The following is a 14966-nucleotide window of genomic DNA, read 5'->3' on the forward strand; positions in this document are numbered from 1 at the left end:
CTCCTGACTTGTGCGTTATAGATGGTTGACAGAGTAGGGAAAATCAACAACTGAGTTACTCAATGCAGGAACCCAGTCTCTGGCAAGTCTTCAGCTTGAGCGTGAATGTTGTCTAAATTTTGCTACTTTGAACATGGACTGCCCTAGTATTTGAGGAGAGAAGATACTGGTAAGGCCCTATTAGCAGTACTGTGCACAATTCTGGTTGCCCCGCCGAAGGGAGAACATTATTAAAGTGAAAACAGTGAAAAAAGATTTACAAAAGGATGTTACTGAGACTGGAGACTTTAAATTATAAAGGAGAAACTGGATAGGCTGGGACTCTTTTCCCTGGAGCATAGGAGGCTGAGGGTTTTTAAAAAGGTTTATAAAATCATGAGGAACATAGATAAGGTGAACAGCCAAGGTCTTTTGCCCAGGGCAGGGAATCTAAAACTAGACAGCATAGTTTCAAATTCTTTGAGGAAGTAACAAGCAGGGTAGACTAAGGAGGGCCAATGGATGTTATCTACCCGGGCTTCAAGGCAGCCTTTGATAAGGTGCCACACAGGAGGCTGCTTAGTAAGGTAAGAGCCAACGACGTTAGAGGCAAGGTGCTAGCATGCGTAGAAGATTGGCTGTCTGGCAGAAAGTAGAGAGTGGGGATAAAAAGGTCTTTTTCAGGATGGCAGCTGGTGACAAGTGGTGTTCTGCAAGGGTCAGTGTTGGGACCACAACTTTTCACTTTGTACGTTAATGACCCTGATGAAGGAACTGTGGGCATTCTGGCTAAGTTTGCAGATGATACAAAGATAGGTGGAGGGACAGGTAGTATTGGGGAGATGGCAAGGCTTTAGAAGGATTAGGACAGGTTAGGAAAGGGGGAAAATAAGTGACAGGTGTAATACAATGTGGGAAAATGTGAGGTCATGCACTTTGGTAAGAAAAATAAAAGCATGGGCTATTTTCTAAATGGGGAGAAAATTCAGATGTCTCAGGTGCAAATAAACTGGGGAGTTCTAGTCCAGGATTCTCTCAAGGTAAACCTGCAGGTTGAGTCAGTAGTCAGGAAGGCAAATGCAACATTTGGCATTTATTTTAAGAGGATTTTAATATAAAAGCAGGGATGTACTACTGAGGCTTTATCAGGCTCCGGTCAGGCCACATTTGGAGTATTGTGTGCAGTTTTGGGCCACATATCTCAGGAACGATGTACTGGCCCTGGCACATGTTCAGAGGAGATTCACAGGAATGGTCCCAGGAATGGAAAGCTTAACATATGAGGAACGTTTGGGACTAAACTCATTAGAATTTAGGAGGATGAGAGGAGACCTAATTGAAACTTTCGGAATACTGAATGGCCTGGACAAAATGGATGTTGGGAAGGTGCTTCCAAGGGTAGGAGAGGCTAGGACCCGAGGGCACAGTGTTAGAGTAAAAGGAAGGCCTTTTAGAACGGGGATAAGGAGAAACTTCTTCAGCCAGAGAATGGTGAGTCTATGGAATTCATTGCCACAGAAGGCTGTGGAAGCCAGGTCATTGCGTATATTTAAAACTGAGATAGATAGGGGATCAAGGGTTAAGTGGAACAAGCAAGAGAATGGGGTTGAGGAACTTATTTATCAGCCATGATTGAATGGCGGAGCAGACTTGATGGGCTGAGTGGTCTAATTTCTGCTCCTAAGTCTTATGGTTTAAAGTAAGGGGAAAGTTTTGAAAGGGAGCAGAGGGAAAGCTTTTTCACACAGAGGGTGGTATGTACATGGAATGAGTTGCCAGGGAAAGTGTTAGAGATGAGTATAATTACAACATTTAAAAGATATGGTTAGAAAAGGTTTAGATGAATACGGACCAAATGCAAACAAATGGGACTTGTTCAGCTTAGAAACCTGGTCAGTATGGATGGTTGGGCTGAAGGGTCTGTTACATTGCTGTATGACTCTGAGTCAATGAATTGTGATTGGTACTAAACATGGTGCAATTATTGGTGAATATCCCCACTTCTGAGCTTATAATGGTTGGAAGGGCATTGATGAAGCAGCTGAAGATGACTGGGTCTGTGGTACTGTACACATGAAACTCCTGCAACGACATCTTATGACTGAGATAGTTCACCTCCAACAAACACAATCAAATGAACACATACTTCCTGAGCATTAGTCTATACCTCTGGATTACTAGTACAGATACATTACCACTTTGCCACGCCTTCACCCAGACAGTGTCTTGGTTTTACATCCTCATCCAAAAGTCAGCATCTCCAACTTTGCAGCAGTCCCTTAGCGCTACACTCGAGCATCAACCTTTACTTATCTGCACGTGGGTAGGAATGACCCAGTGGTATTATCCAGCTAGACGAGAATATTAATCCAGAAACCCAAGTAATGCTTTGGGGACCTGGGTTCAAATCCTGCCATGGCAGATGGTGGAATTTGAATTCAATAATAATCTGGAGTTAAGATTCTAATGATGACCATGAAACCATTAATGATTGTCAGGAAAAAAAAAACAAACAATCTGGTTCACTAATGTCCTTTAGGGAAGGATATCTGCGACCCTTACCTAGTCTGGTCTAAATGTGACTCCAGATCCACAGAAATGTGGTTGACACTTAACTGTCCTCTGTGCAATTAAGGATTGGCAATAAATGCTAGTCCAACTCGTGATGCACACATCCCATGAATGAAAAAAAATCTTGAGGTGGGAATTGAACCTAAGATTTTCTGATTCATGGATAAAAGCGCTACCATTTGAGCTGTAGTTAACACATACTGAAGAAAGAAAAATGTTGTGTTTAGAAATGAATGCATGTGGCCACAATTTTAATGATACAAGAACTTTATTCAAGTTGATATATTTAGTGCAGAGATGAGGCTGAACAGTTTGAACAACAGTAGGTTTAGTGAGTAAACCAAGCCTGCTTGGCTAAGTGGTGTCTCTTTTTTTAAAAAAAACAAAAAGTAACAAATGACTTCATTTGATTCTTTTTAAACAAAAATATATGTTCTTTTTCTCTTAAACCATAACTTAATACAAAAAATGCAAAATACGTACAGAATCAATTTACATCAACCAGGCAAGACGAGACAGTGGTATTTCCCAACCATGAAATATTTTGTTAACCATTGTCATTTTAACTGAAGTGCACACAAAAAACTTGAGTAACCACTTCAAATCAAAAAGAGAGATGTGAATAACAGAAAGGTCCATTCCTGATGCCTGAAGGATGGCAAACACAAATGTTTCTCTGTGCAATAAATAAGACCATTGTGCATTTGCCCTGTAATTAAAGTCACTTCCTCTCAAATATTCCAAACCAGTTCAGACTATTCAGTTGGGAGCTTGAAAAATATTTCTCTCACTTTCAACAAATAAATTTAACAACATTAAAAAGATAGTGCAATAATCCAAATCAGAATGCAGTGTTGTAGAAATCTAAATCAGCCCAACTGTGTAAGAAAACAAGAATTAAATAAAAACCAGACCAAGAATGGGGTGGGCTGGGATGGAAGGAGTCGTTATCTGTGCTGACTGCCCTTTAAAGGTGACTGTATATGGTACCACTATTCTTGGCATGAATAGAGCTTATGTAACTACCTTCCAATCAAATTCAAGTTAAATAAAAACCTTTGATCAGGTGACATTACTGTTGTTTCAGTTACAAGTTCTAGTTGCTTTAGTTTGAAGAGGCTCTTTTCAAGTACATTCTGTTTGTTCAATAAACAGACTTTGTTCACTGTACCGTAGATTGTGTTGCTGTTCATCCTGCTGCATATGCAACACCGCGTCTATTTAGAGACAGTAAGAACTGCCGATTCTGGAGTCAGAAAAAAACAGTGTGGAGCTAGGGGAACACAGCAGGCCAGGCAGCATCAGAGGAGCAGCAGGCTTGATGTTTCGGGCTGGGACCCTTCTTCAGAAATGTTGTGTTCCTCCAGCTCCACACTGTGTTAACACATCTATTTAATTGGCTACCAAAGTGGAGATTACTGCTTTCCCCTCTGAAATGTTCACACTATGTGCTCCGAAAACAGTAGAAGAATCATTTGCATTTGCAGAGTGACTGACTGCAAAATAGTTTAGATTCAGAAACAAGTTGTCCGTGTCAAACGCCTACAGTTTCATAATGGTCAAAAAGGGATTGCTAATTTAAATACTGACAGCAGTGCAGATAAAATAATAAAACACCAACAGTCACAGCTTTGCATAAGTTATTTCATTACTCACTGGCTGTTGGTCCCCAAATTCAATTAACTAGACATACTTTGTCATCCCAATGTCATTTAGCTACCCAGTTTTTAAAGTAAAGAAACCTATTTACTAATTAGTGTCAGGTGATGCAATTATAACCATACACGTTTATATTATTTGTATCTTTCAACATTCACCCACCACCTAATTCCCACTGAAGTCTTTTCGCACTTAAGTGGATGTTGAATTGCCAGGAGCAGAATGTTGTATTGAACACAACATGTATTTTGCTCACACATTCTTTTTAGTTGCAAGATATTTTATGTAGCCCAACTACCCTCTTAAATTAAACAGGAACCCCTGAAAATGCAAAGAATACTAGAAAAAAAATGCAACTTACATTTCTTAAATTTCAAAGGACCACCAAACACCAAAGACATTGACAGTATTAAACATTAGGGATTTAAACAAACAATTATTATAAAGATCAGGGTGGACTTGTCCACAAGCCACAAAATGGTATAAACCTGAACCCAAAGTTTGAAATAACAAGTGCACACAGCCTTTCTAATCAGCCAATAATTATCACTTCACAGCCTTCAAAATCAGATGAAAGTTAATATCTTCAAAAATCAGACTTAGAACAAGTAGTGTGAGTGTTTCTAGCATTCATATTATACATAGAACATTCAGTAGTGAATTAGCCTCAAGAAATAATGCCTAATCTGCCAAATTATGCAAAAAAAGGGGAACTAAGTTTGATCACAAAGGGTAACTTTCCCATTTTATTCTGCTAACAATCTCTGTCCAGTCAGCGCTATGGTGAACCTCCATCTCAAATATGAAGGAGGCAAGCTTTAAGTTACAGATTGGGTGGAGGAGAGTTGAAAGCGTCATCTCTTCCACAGACCAATGTTGTCACTTTAACATGTTGTCATTTATGCCCCACTGCTCTGGAGGAGCCGCTAACCAAAGATATAAAATTCCAAATCCTCCTTTCAAAATAAACTTCATTGAGAGCACAGAGAAGAGGCATCTGCAACATTACCTATTAGCAATGGTGCAAAGGGGAAAATGTCTCTGAGTCAGTTCATGTCAGGAGAGAATCTCAGCATTTGTCTTCATTGCTGATGGTATAGGTTTGGTCACAGCAACTACTCACAATCATAACACTAGCACTGTAAGCATCCTGACTCTAGAGGCAGCATAGTAATAAAAAAGAAAGGCAATGTGTATGTTTATTGGGTTTGTTCTGTATTGGGGTTACTGTCCTGAACTGCCTGTTAACAACCAAATTGAGATGTCCAGGGCCTCCATACCATCTCCTAAGGTCAACTCTGAACTCCCATTGATAAAAGCAATGGCTCAACACAAGTTGAAAGCAACTCAAAAGCAACTCCACACAATAAAGTGCCATCCAATTACCCTATCAGGCAAGTACAATCAAAACGTGCTCCAAGTTGAACTGAAGGCAGGTGAGGTGAAATGGGATGGGGTGAGGTGAAATGGGGTGAGATGAAATGGGGTGAGATGAAATGGGGTGAGATGAAATGGGGTGGGGTGGGGTGGATGAGGTAGGGAGGGGAAGATCTCATAATGACTGGCTCATGAGTAAAATTTGTTGGTGCTAGTTTTGCCAGTGAGTGGAATTTATACCTTCAAGCAGCTTAATGTCTCATTCTGAAAAAAAAATCTTGTCTCTGATTTATCAGCTGACGTGCTTAATCCAACAAACCATGTGCAAATTCATTTAATAAGCTGGTAGCTCAACACAGGCTCTCAACTACTGTTCATACATATTGCCCAGTTAAAAAGACAATTAATTTTAATCAGCATTGTGCTGTCTATGAGTTAGATTTTCCAACTAGTGCAGCAGTCAATGTATTTCAAGATCAAATTGTTGAGAGACTTTCTAGCATCCAAAGATATTCAGCATTAATTTTCTAACAGCAGATTGTGGAAAGGCCTGCACTTTCTTAGTAAAGTGCCTTTGTCTTAATTTAAGGAACTTTAACAGAATTTACCCCATTTTCCTTCAGAACAGGGGACGACTCAGCTCAAATCTTCTCTTCAGACCAAAATTTGCTTTGGGCATCTAGTGATTTCAGGTACAGTTCTGTATTTATTCTATTACGCAGACACTAACTTCCTCATTAACTAATGATCTGACAATACATTCGTTGGATTGGATTATCAAATATGCCAGAGACCTCTCTATTTAATGATTTGAGGTTTCTTGCACAAGGTCTATTCAAGTCTTGCGCTGGAAGAAAATCTAACACTCCACACTGTTGTCATTTCGCGGAGAGCCATGAAACTCTTGTTATCCCTCATTCTCACAATCGACTATGTTTTCACTAAATTTTTAAGTTCAGAGTCACTTGTATACCGATTGTTTTGTGCCATCCTATTGACACATCAGACGTTATCTATTCTCAGTTATCAAAGCACTCTGGTGAGATTGAGTGGGTAGATTTAGCAGACTAATCACCTGTGTCAGCATTTTGCTCTCAGACAATAGGCTTAAAGAAACAGAAACTCAGAAGCAGGCTGGTAGCATACTATTGGTTTGAAGTTAGTTGCCATCCATTCTTGCTGCAGAGATTATTCTATTGTATCTTCTGGGTCAAATCAAAAAGTGTAGGTAGTGCTCGGCTTTCAGGTTTCCCACTGACGCTCTAAACACCAAGATCATGGGTACAGCACGTGCCTTTTCTGGTCATACAAATGGGGCAATGGTTCTGCTGGAAAGGTTACATACCTATTCGGGGGAGTCACATTTATAACTGTTCTTATAGTCACATCCTCGATCAGAACTCTCAAATTCTGACTGCATTCTGTTTACACCCTTGTCTTCTACAGAATCTAGAAAAGCCATGGAGTAAGAAGCAGTACAATTCCATGTATGTAGGATTTTGAACATTTAATTCACATCTCCAAAATGCATTTGTACCTATTCTACACACTTTTAGTTTTTGATCAGTGCACTGAAGTCATTTTCAGATCATACTAGTGAGCAAATTTACTGGGTAGTTGTTCATGGTAACTGGCTCCCTGTGCTACTGATCTTTATTGCCAGCATTAACACAAGTGGCTGAATGTCATTTGTATTTTGTTAAATTCTGTTCCAAACAGCCAGAATGCCACTCGGGACTAAAGCAACTTGACTGCCTATTTAGAGGTGAGCAGCACTAAAAGGCAGCAAACTTTATGAATCCACCAGTGAATATATGCACTCTTGGACAAATCATTTACTGTAGCCAAAGTCTCAAACACACACTTCTCTACCTTCTGTTTTAATAAATATATGGAATAATATATATATGCCAGTGATAGGAGCATGCTGTCAGAATCCGTTAGTGCGCAGACCCACATTCCACATGTAAATGATTTTAAGGAGTCAGAATTATCTTCTGTAAGTAGAGATCACTCATCAGTTGCATCAGAGGTGTATATTTGGTCAATTCATTAAGTGGACTCACACACGAAAGTGTCATCCAGCATATCATGAGGAGTGAACTGTGAAACATTGTTTCTAAATTCACTACCGTTTCGTCACTAACATATTATCAATTCAATACTGACTGAGAGCCAAGAAGTACGCATTGCCTTGGCTAGTGTGAGTGTGAGTGAGTGTGAGAGAGATAGAGAGAGAGAGAGAGAGTGTGAGTGAGAATGAGAGTGAGTGTGTATGTTTAACTGTGTGTGTGTGAGAGAGAGTGATAACAAAGGAAAAGGCAAATCCAAAAAACATTTGACATTTGCCTTTGTAAGGGAAAATGTTCATATGCCAGAGCCAGCTGACAATGAGGTTGGCTTTAAAAAATGGAATGGTCAACCTGCACAATCTACTCTTTGGCCTGAACCGCACAAGATTGAAGTAAACCAAAGACAAAAGTGTCAGACCTTACCTTCAAAAGGAAACAAGTGAAAGGAAACAAGTTGTACTATCCTCAGAGCAGAGATGTATTTAAATGACGAGCACAAGTGGGTACTTGCTGCTTGTTCCAGATAAATCAAAGGGATTCCTGGTCAGATATGGGAATGGCTGTGTGTGAAGGTAACAGTGCCTTTCAACTGCTTAAAGACCACAATCCCATTTCTTTCCTCACTGGTCTCTTCTGTTCCCCTATCAAAGCTATAAAAGAGACAGTATAATGCCACTCACATCCATGCACTCCAATATGGTTTGTGTATCCTGTAACTACACCTTCCATTGACCAGGAGGAAATGCACAGACTCAAGGCAGGATGAAGAGGGTTGTCAGTTTTAGCTGAAACTTATTCTAGGTCCATCGCATTATGAAACTGGGAGACTTGTGAATCCCAAGTGCTCCACTGTGAAAAACACTTCATTCTTCCTGGAAGTTATAAGTCTGTTACCAGGGGCAGTGGGGGGGAAAAGAGAAAAATAAGGCTGATGCATTTTCCTGCCTCATAAACTATACCCACAAAGTTACCAAGCTTACAAGTGGGACAAATGAAAATAGAAACAAAAAAAAAATATGCACTTCAATTATGCCATTTGAGAAATTGTTTTCTGTAGCTGAATGCTCAATATACGCACTGAGTAAGCAGATTTTTGTGGAGTTGATAAATTACCATCATAGCACACACTGTGAAGATGTACTACATTTTCCTCCCATCAAACACTGGCTTGTATCAGTGGTACTTGTAATATCACTAGCAGACCATTTGCTTCCCAGCTTCCCACCATTATGGCCTTTGGCAAGTTTACTCTTCTGTAGCGGACAAATCTACTCCTCTTATTTGCTACCCAGGAGAAGTACAGGGAATTTAATGGGGAGGCAAGGCTGTTGCAGCATTCACAAATGGGGAGAAAAAAACCCTGCGGTGGAGACAGAACGATCAGTCCCACATACAGCAACCACTCTGTCACCATGTCTCATTAGTCTCGGGTGTCATTTGTTGAAAAATTGTAGGAAGCAGCCACCATAAAACGCTAGCAAGTAACACTGGCTTATGTCAAAAGGCATAGATAAAAGATTTGACTTCTGGACTGAGAACTTTTGCAAATACTGTTGAGCCTATGGACTTGAGGCTAATAAAATGGGACATCGTTTCCTCACAGTTAACAATAAAACATTCCACTGACAATTTTCCATTACACGTTATTAATAATATCATAATCTTTGACCGTCAAGGTCTCAGTGCAATAAATACTTACTAAGAGCATTAAATACAAGTGGTCACTTAGACAAGGACATGAGATGAACACTGGAATATATGTTCCCAATCCTTTGATTCAGCAAATACAATTAATAACCAATAGACCGGGGAGCTGTGAGCTGCATTGCTGGCCCAAAATCTTTGATGTTGATACTTTTCTTAACAGCTGATGTCCAGAAACAGATTTATTTGTAAATAGGTCAAGAATTACTTCAGCTGAGATAATGCAGTTGGACATATTTGCAGAAAAGTCTATTCAATCTCACTGACCATGAGAAAATAAAACTCTCTTTGTAATGGGTGCTTGTCAGGAATGGTGAGGGAGTTTAGTAAACAGATTCAGAAAAGTTGGCTCAAGAGGATGACATGAGACTCACTGGAAAAAAAAACACATGAATACCTTGCCTTCACCAGTCTGTTGAGCTGCAAGTGACTTGTCCATGTGACAAAAAGTTCTGAGCTGCGTATTCACTTCACAGATACTATTCGCATTGCAAAACTGCTGAGTTTCTCAGCTTTAAATCATGATCATCCAGCTTAAGTAATGTAGAGGTATGGGAGTGCCACAAATTTCTTCTCTCTCTTTCTCTTCACCTTTACTGCTTTTGTCATCATTTGGGATGGGAGGAACAACAGACTTGCAGAGAGGAAAAGAAATGTATGGTCTTAAAATTTTTGAAGAACAGGCATGGTTTAACACGTCTTCATTGGAGACTATTTATAGCTTGTTGGAAGGTGCATAAATCTCTATCGGTCATGCTTTATGCCTTTAGCATCTGCTAACGTGCTTGCCTTGGAACTTGTTTAAGTAGGTTACAACACAGGAGAATACAGACATAATTTTTTTTCTACTAACAAATGCAACTTGAACTTAGCCTTGATTCATAACAACATGATTCTAAGCCAAAAGGTCAATGGGAATGGGAACAGAAATCTTGGATACGTACAGTACAAGATGAGTTTTGGGAATAAGATGGATTAACCCAACTGAACTGCATCCAACTGCTTGTTTTTATTGTTGGCTACGTGGATCCCGGATCCAAGTTTGAAGTTCAGTAAAATTCTAGGATGACATTAAATGGCATTGAGTTCAAGCCAGTCTTTCAATAAAAGTGCATTCCCAGTGCAAGTTCCTTTCGTGGACTCATGCAGTATACCATGTGCTGCTATGACCAGAAGCTGTGCTGTAGCTCGTAGGCGGTTGTCTTACGTGGATTCATCTCTGCTCCACACAGTGGGAGCGTTCCATCCTGGCTCTGACCTTCCACATCTGTGTCTAACAATGTCCGCTCGTAGCTACCGAGTCCTTGCCTGTAAGGCAGAAAGAGGGGCCTTTCCTCCACAGTGCCACTGCTGCTGAGGCAGGAGTCCAGGTTGGATGGTGTTTCGGTGCTTGAACTGTTGACAGGGGAGTTACTGCATGTTTTGCTGGGTGAGACAAACCACCACGTGTCTAAACGTTGACGGTTTGCGGATGGGCGTGGCCTCGGTACAAATTCCAAAGTTTTGGGTCTTTCCAATGTGAAGTCTTGTTTTGTGTTCCTTCGTCTTGGAGTCGGTGGAAAAACCAGATTGGGATCAGGCAGGCGAGGAACTTCCGCTGGATCCCTGCTGGGACTTGGAATTTTACCTATACCTTAAAAAAAAACACAGAAATGTTAATCCCTACCAATTTGTATCTTTCCCCATTCCGTTATAATAGCCACTAATTGTAAGGGTACGGCAGGGAACAGAACCAAAAAAAGGTCATTAACCGCATTACTCCCATAGGAATTCCTTGGATGTGATTGCTAATACATCGTTTCTCATTTCCTCTTTCGCTTCCCCTCTGATCCTCCAGTATTCAGTCTGGTTTTCACTTGTATTATTAAACTGAAATATATTTCTTTTTTCTGTCATTTTCATTTTTTTTAATCTCATAGGAAGAACGGGCCACTAAAGGGTGGCACGGTGGCTCAGTATTTAGCACTGCTGCCTCATAGCACCAGGGACCCAGATTCGATTCTACCCTCGGGCGACTGTCTGTGTGGAGTTTGCACATTCTCCCCGTGTCTACGTGGATTTCCTCCAACAGTTCAAAGATGTACAGGCTAGGTAGATTGGCTGAGCTAAATTGCCCGAAGTGTTCAGAGATGTGTACATTAGGTGGATTATCGGGGGATGGGTCTGGGTGGGATGCTCTGAGGGTCGGTGTTGACTTGTTGGGCCAAAGGGCCTGTTTCCACACTGTAGGGATTCTATGAAGAAAAATCCTTAGAATTCCTGCCCTTCCCGAAACTACTTCCAATTTTAGTTGAGTCTATTCCATCTCAGCCTCCTTAGTGAATAAGTTAATTTCGATGTTTCTGCTCAAGGTGCGTAAACAGACAACAGTGGCCCAGCTCCTTGGATGCACCTAGTTTTTGGCAATAGAACTAGTCATCCAACAGGCATCTATTTCATCCCTTTCCAAAGTTACAACTGTGTAATGTGTAATAAATGTCCAAATACACAAGATAACTGCATCATGCGAAGTGTTAGACTACACCAAGTTATTTAGAAGGTGCATTTATCAATTTTTAAAAATATCTTTACTGCAATTCTACGTGGCAATATTTTGAGACAACATTAGAACTCTGTTCTTCCCACTGTTTGCAAATACACATAGAATGAAGTATTCACAGAAGTGGGTGTTCTGGTGACACTCTACAACTCACAATGGCAATACAGCCATGCAGCAAGTATGATCACGGGATTCGTTGCTTTCATTAGGAAGGCGCAAGAACTGATTGGCCTTCTTTTTGCATGGAGACTGGAATGGTTACAAAGGCAGAATGTTGGGTTTCCTCTGACCACCACGCCCCGCACCCAACCACAACCCTTACTGACAGGTTGGGCCTGCCTTGAGGAGTAGCTTGGGGGAAGTGGTGTGTGAGTGGGAGTAGGAGGGCAAAGGAGAAAATAGGGTAGAATTCAAAGTAATTGGATGGCTTGCACTTATGAGAACCAATAAAACACAAAGTTGCATTTTACAAGGAGCAAGATACCACAAATCCTTTCAAGGAGCCGCATTGGTTGAACTGCCTATTTCTGGGAACACCAAGACATCAATATAAAACACAAAGCACCTACCTGTAACAACAGAGCCCACGGCACCATTGGACGGCGTACAGTTCGGAGTCTGAGGAATTTGTTTAATAGCTCCATCAGAAGGAGTTCGCCTGTGACCCCAGTGCACTGCAGTGGAGGTTGTTGTCACATGTGTTGGAGTCAATGATTGCTTAGGGTCACGTTTGAAGCGTTCAATGGTTACATCAACCAAAGGATGATTGGTAATAAGCTTGGAGCTCTCATTCATCGAACTTGGGGTTGTAGGCATTTCATACACCACCATTTCATCACTATCTGAGCGTAACAAAGATCTCGTGGAGTTGTATTCAGAAATCGAAGATAATGAGAGCAATGTCAAAGAGGAAGGTGTATCAAAGGAGGCAATCACCGATTCTTCGTTCTTGAAGAGATTTCGAGACGGAGGGCTGGTGCTCCTTCGCAATCGGCTGGTGCGTTGAAAAATGCCTTCCTTCTTTTTCTTCTCCTCCTTTGGTTCAACTTCTTCTTGCAAAGTATGACATTTCCCCAGTTCGAGCAAGTCTAATCCCAAAGCCACTGCTGCTAGGACAGCCCCACAACCAAGGAAGACAAAGTCACATTTCTTCCTTTGCGAGCTCCGCTTTGTACTGTTGGTCGGAGTATGCTGTGGGGTGCTAGTAGCTGAGTTTACTGGAGTAGGATCCTCATTGTTGTCACTAACAGCAGCCTCCCCATCATTTCGGTCAAATGGTAAAGAGAGGTAGGCTTGGTTATGTAAAGCAGGTTGTTGTAGCGTTGTATCGAAATCAATAATGGTATCACCATCTTCATGCTCTGGAGGTAAAGGAAAAGGATCTTGAATCTGGTTTCTTTATGAAAGACACCCTTTCATATATCACACCCCAACAATATTGTTAACTTTGGATTTTTTTTAAACTCAGGAATAGTTCAATTCCCAAAACTCTTAAGAGTCAGACCATTCAGTCCCACAAGCCTTTTCCTTCATTCAACTTAGTAATGGCTGATTTGACTCCCAGTTCCATTTTTCCATTGGATCCTTCCATGGAGAAGGAGAGAATTTCAGATTTCTATTCTCTTTGCGAGGGGAAACATTTCATGATTTCAGTCCCAAGCATTCTAACTCTGACTTTATGATCAACAGTCTGCTCTATCTGCATGATCCACCAGAGGAAATGGTTTCTCTAAACTGTTAAGCACATTGAAGACTTATTCCTAACTTACAAGTAGGAAGGAAAGGAATACATAGGCCTCAAGAAGAGTTACAGGCTGTAACAGCGTATGGTCACCAAGCCCTTTCTTTTCCAGGTCCACCAAGACAACAAATGGACCGTCTGCTTACAAACTGACTTTGTGGCCTGCAGAAAGTCTGGCACGTAAAGAGAATCCTGAAAAAATATTAGTTGTTAAATTCACCTAAACAACCCTTCAGGAGTGAAAGTATCTTCTTTATTAGGCCTGCAACATGTGTTTTCCATTAACAGGACAATCACATGAATCAATAACATTTTTGCACTACTCTGTAAAAATGTCCCCTGTTCTCTTAAACACTCAAAAAAATGGTTAAAATGCATATAGGAAGGATATTAATAAGCTGTGGAGGGTTCAGAAGACATTTACCAGGACGTTGCGGGGCAGGAAGGTTTGAGTTAAGAAAGGCTGGACAGTCTGGAAAATTGGAAATTGAGAGGTGACCTTGTAGAGGTTTATAAAATCATGAGGGGTACAAATAGGGTTAATATTAAGTATCTTTTCTGTAGGAAGGGGAATTTCCAGACTAGGGGGCATGTGTTTAAGGTGACAGGACAGAGATTTAAAAGAAACGTGAGGGGAAAATTTTTTTACACAGAGAATGGTTCGCGTGTGCAATGAACTTGCTCATGAAATGGTGGACGTGGGCACAGTTACAACATTTAAAAGAAACCTAGGTAAGTACGTAAAAAGGAAAGGCTTGGGGGGGATATGGGCCAGGAGCAGGCAGCTGGGAATATGGACTGAAGGGTCTGTTTTCATGTTGTATGACTCTCTGACTGCGAATGAGTTTTGTGTTGTTATATTTAGGGGTAACACCATGAACAAGCAATCCTTTTTAGTTAACCTCTCAAAATACCTACTGCTAGATCTCAATTTGTCCACACATTAAGGAATTTAAAACATGCATATTTTCATCAGAAAAACTTATTGTTCACAAACTACTGAGAAGGGAATAGGGATATTAGCAGCTCTGGGGCAAATACTCTCTAATCAATCTGTTCAAAAATATGTGCACACCTCTACTACACTGAACGCATGCTACCTGGCACTGAGGTAGGGACACTACCAGTACACCACACGAGTCCTCCCATAATCTGCAATTTATATACTTAGATTCTGCATGTCTATGATGATTATTTGATCTGGTTGGTGGAACATATACTCCTATCTTGTCACATAGACGGTGGCAGAGTTTCACAACTTGTTAATTCCAACAAATTGCAGTGTAGTTCAGTGGGCAACTGGAAAAGCGTTGAATGTTGGGAG

General features: G+C 40.8%; 1 protein-coding gene across 1 annotated transcript in view; it reads right to left on the reverse strand.

The window, feature by feature from the left end:
• Nucleotides 1-2845: 2845 nt before the first annotated feature.
• The window catches only part of map3k9 (mitogen-activated protein kinase kinase kinase 9), a 115009-nt gene continuing 102888 nt past the window's right edge, over nt 2846-14966 (reverse strand). The window contains exons 10-11 of the mRNA XM_048538127.2: nt 12471-13262; nt 2846-10995 (exon numbers count right to left, since the gene is read on the reverse strand). Of these exons, the coding sequence (XP_048394084.2) occupies nt 10526-10995; nt 12471-13262 (1262 nt within the window). The 3' untranslated portion in view covers nt 2846-10525. The remainder of the gene's footprint in view (nt 10996-12470; nt 13263-14966) is intronic.

Source organism: Stegostoma tigrinum, chromosome 10 (assembly GCF_030684315.1).
Source record: "Stegostoma tigrinum isolate sSteTig4 chromosome 10, sSteTig4.hap1, whole genome shotgun sequence".
Taxonomy (NCBI): domain Eukaryota; kingdom Metazoa; phylum Chordata; class Chondrichthyes; order Orectolobiformes; family Stegostomatidae; genus Stegostoma; species Stegostoma tigrinum.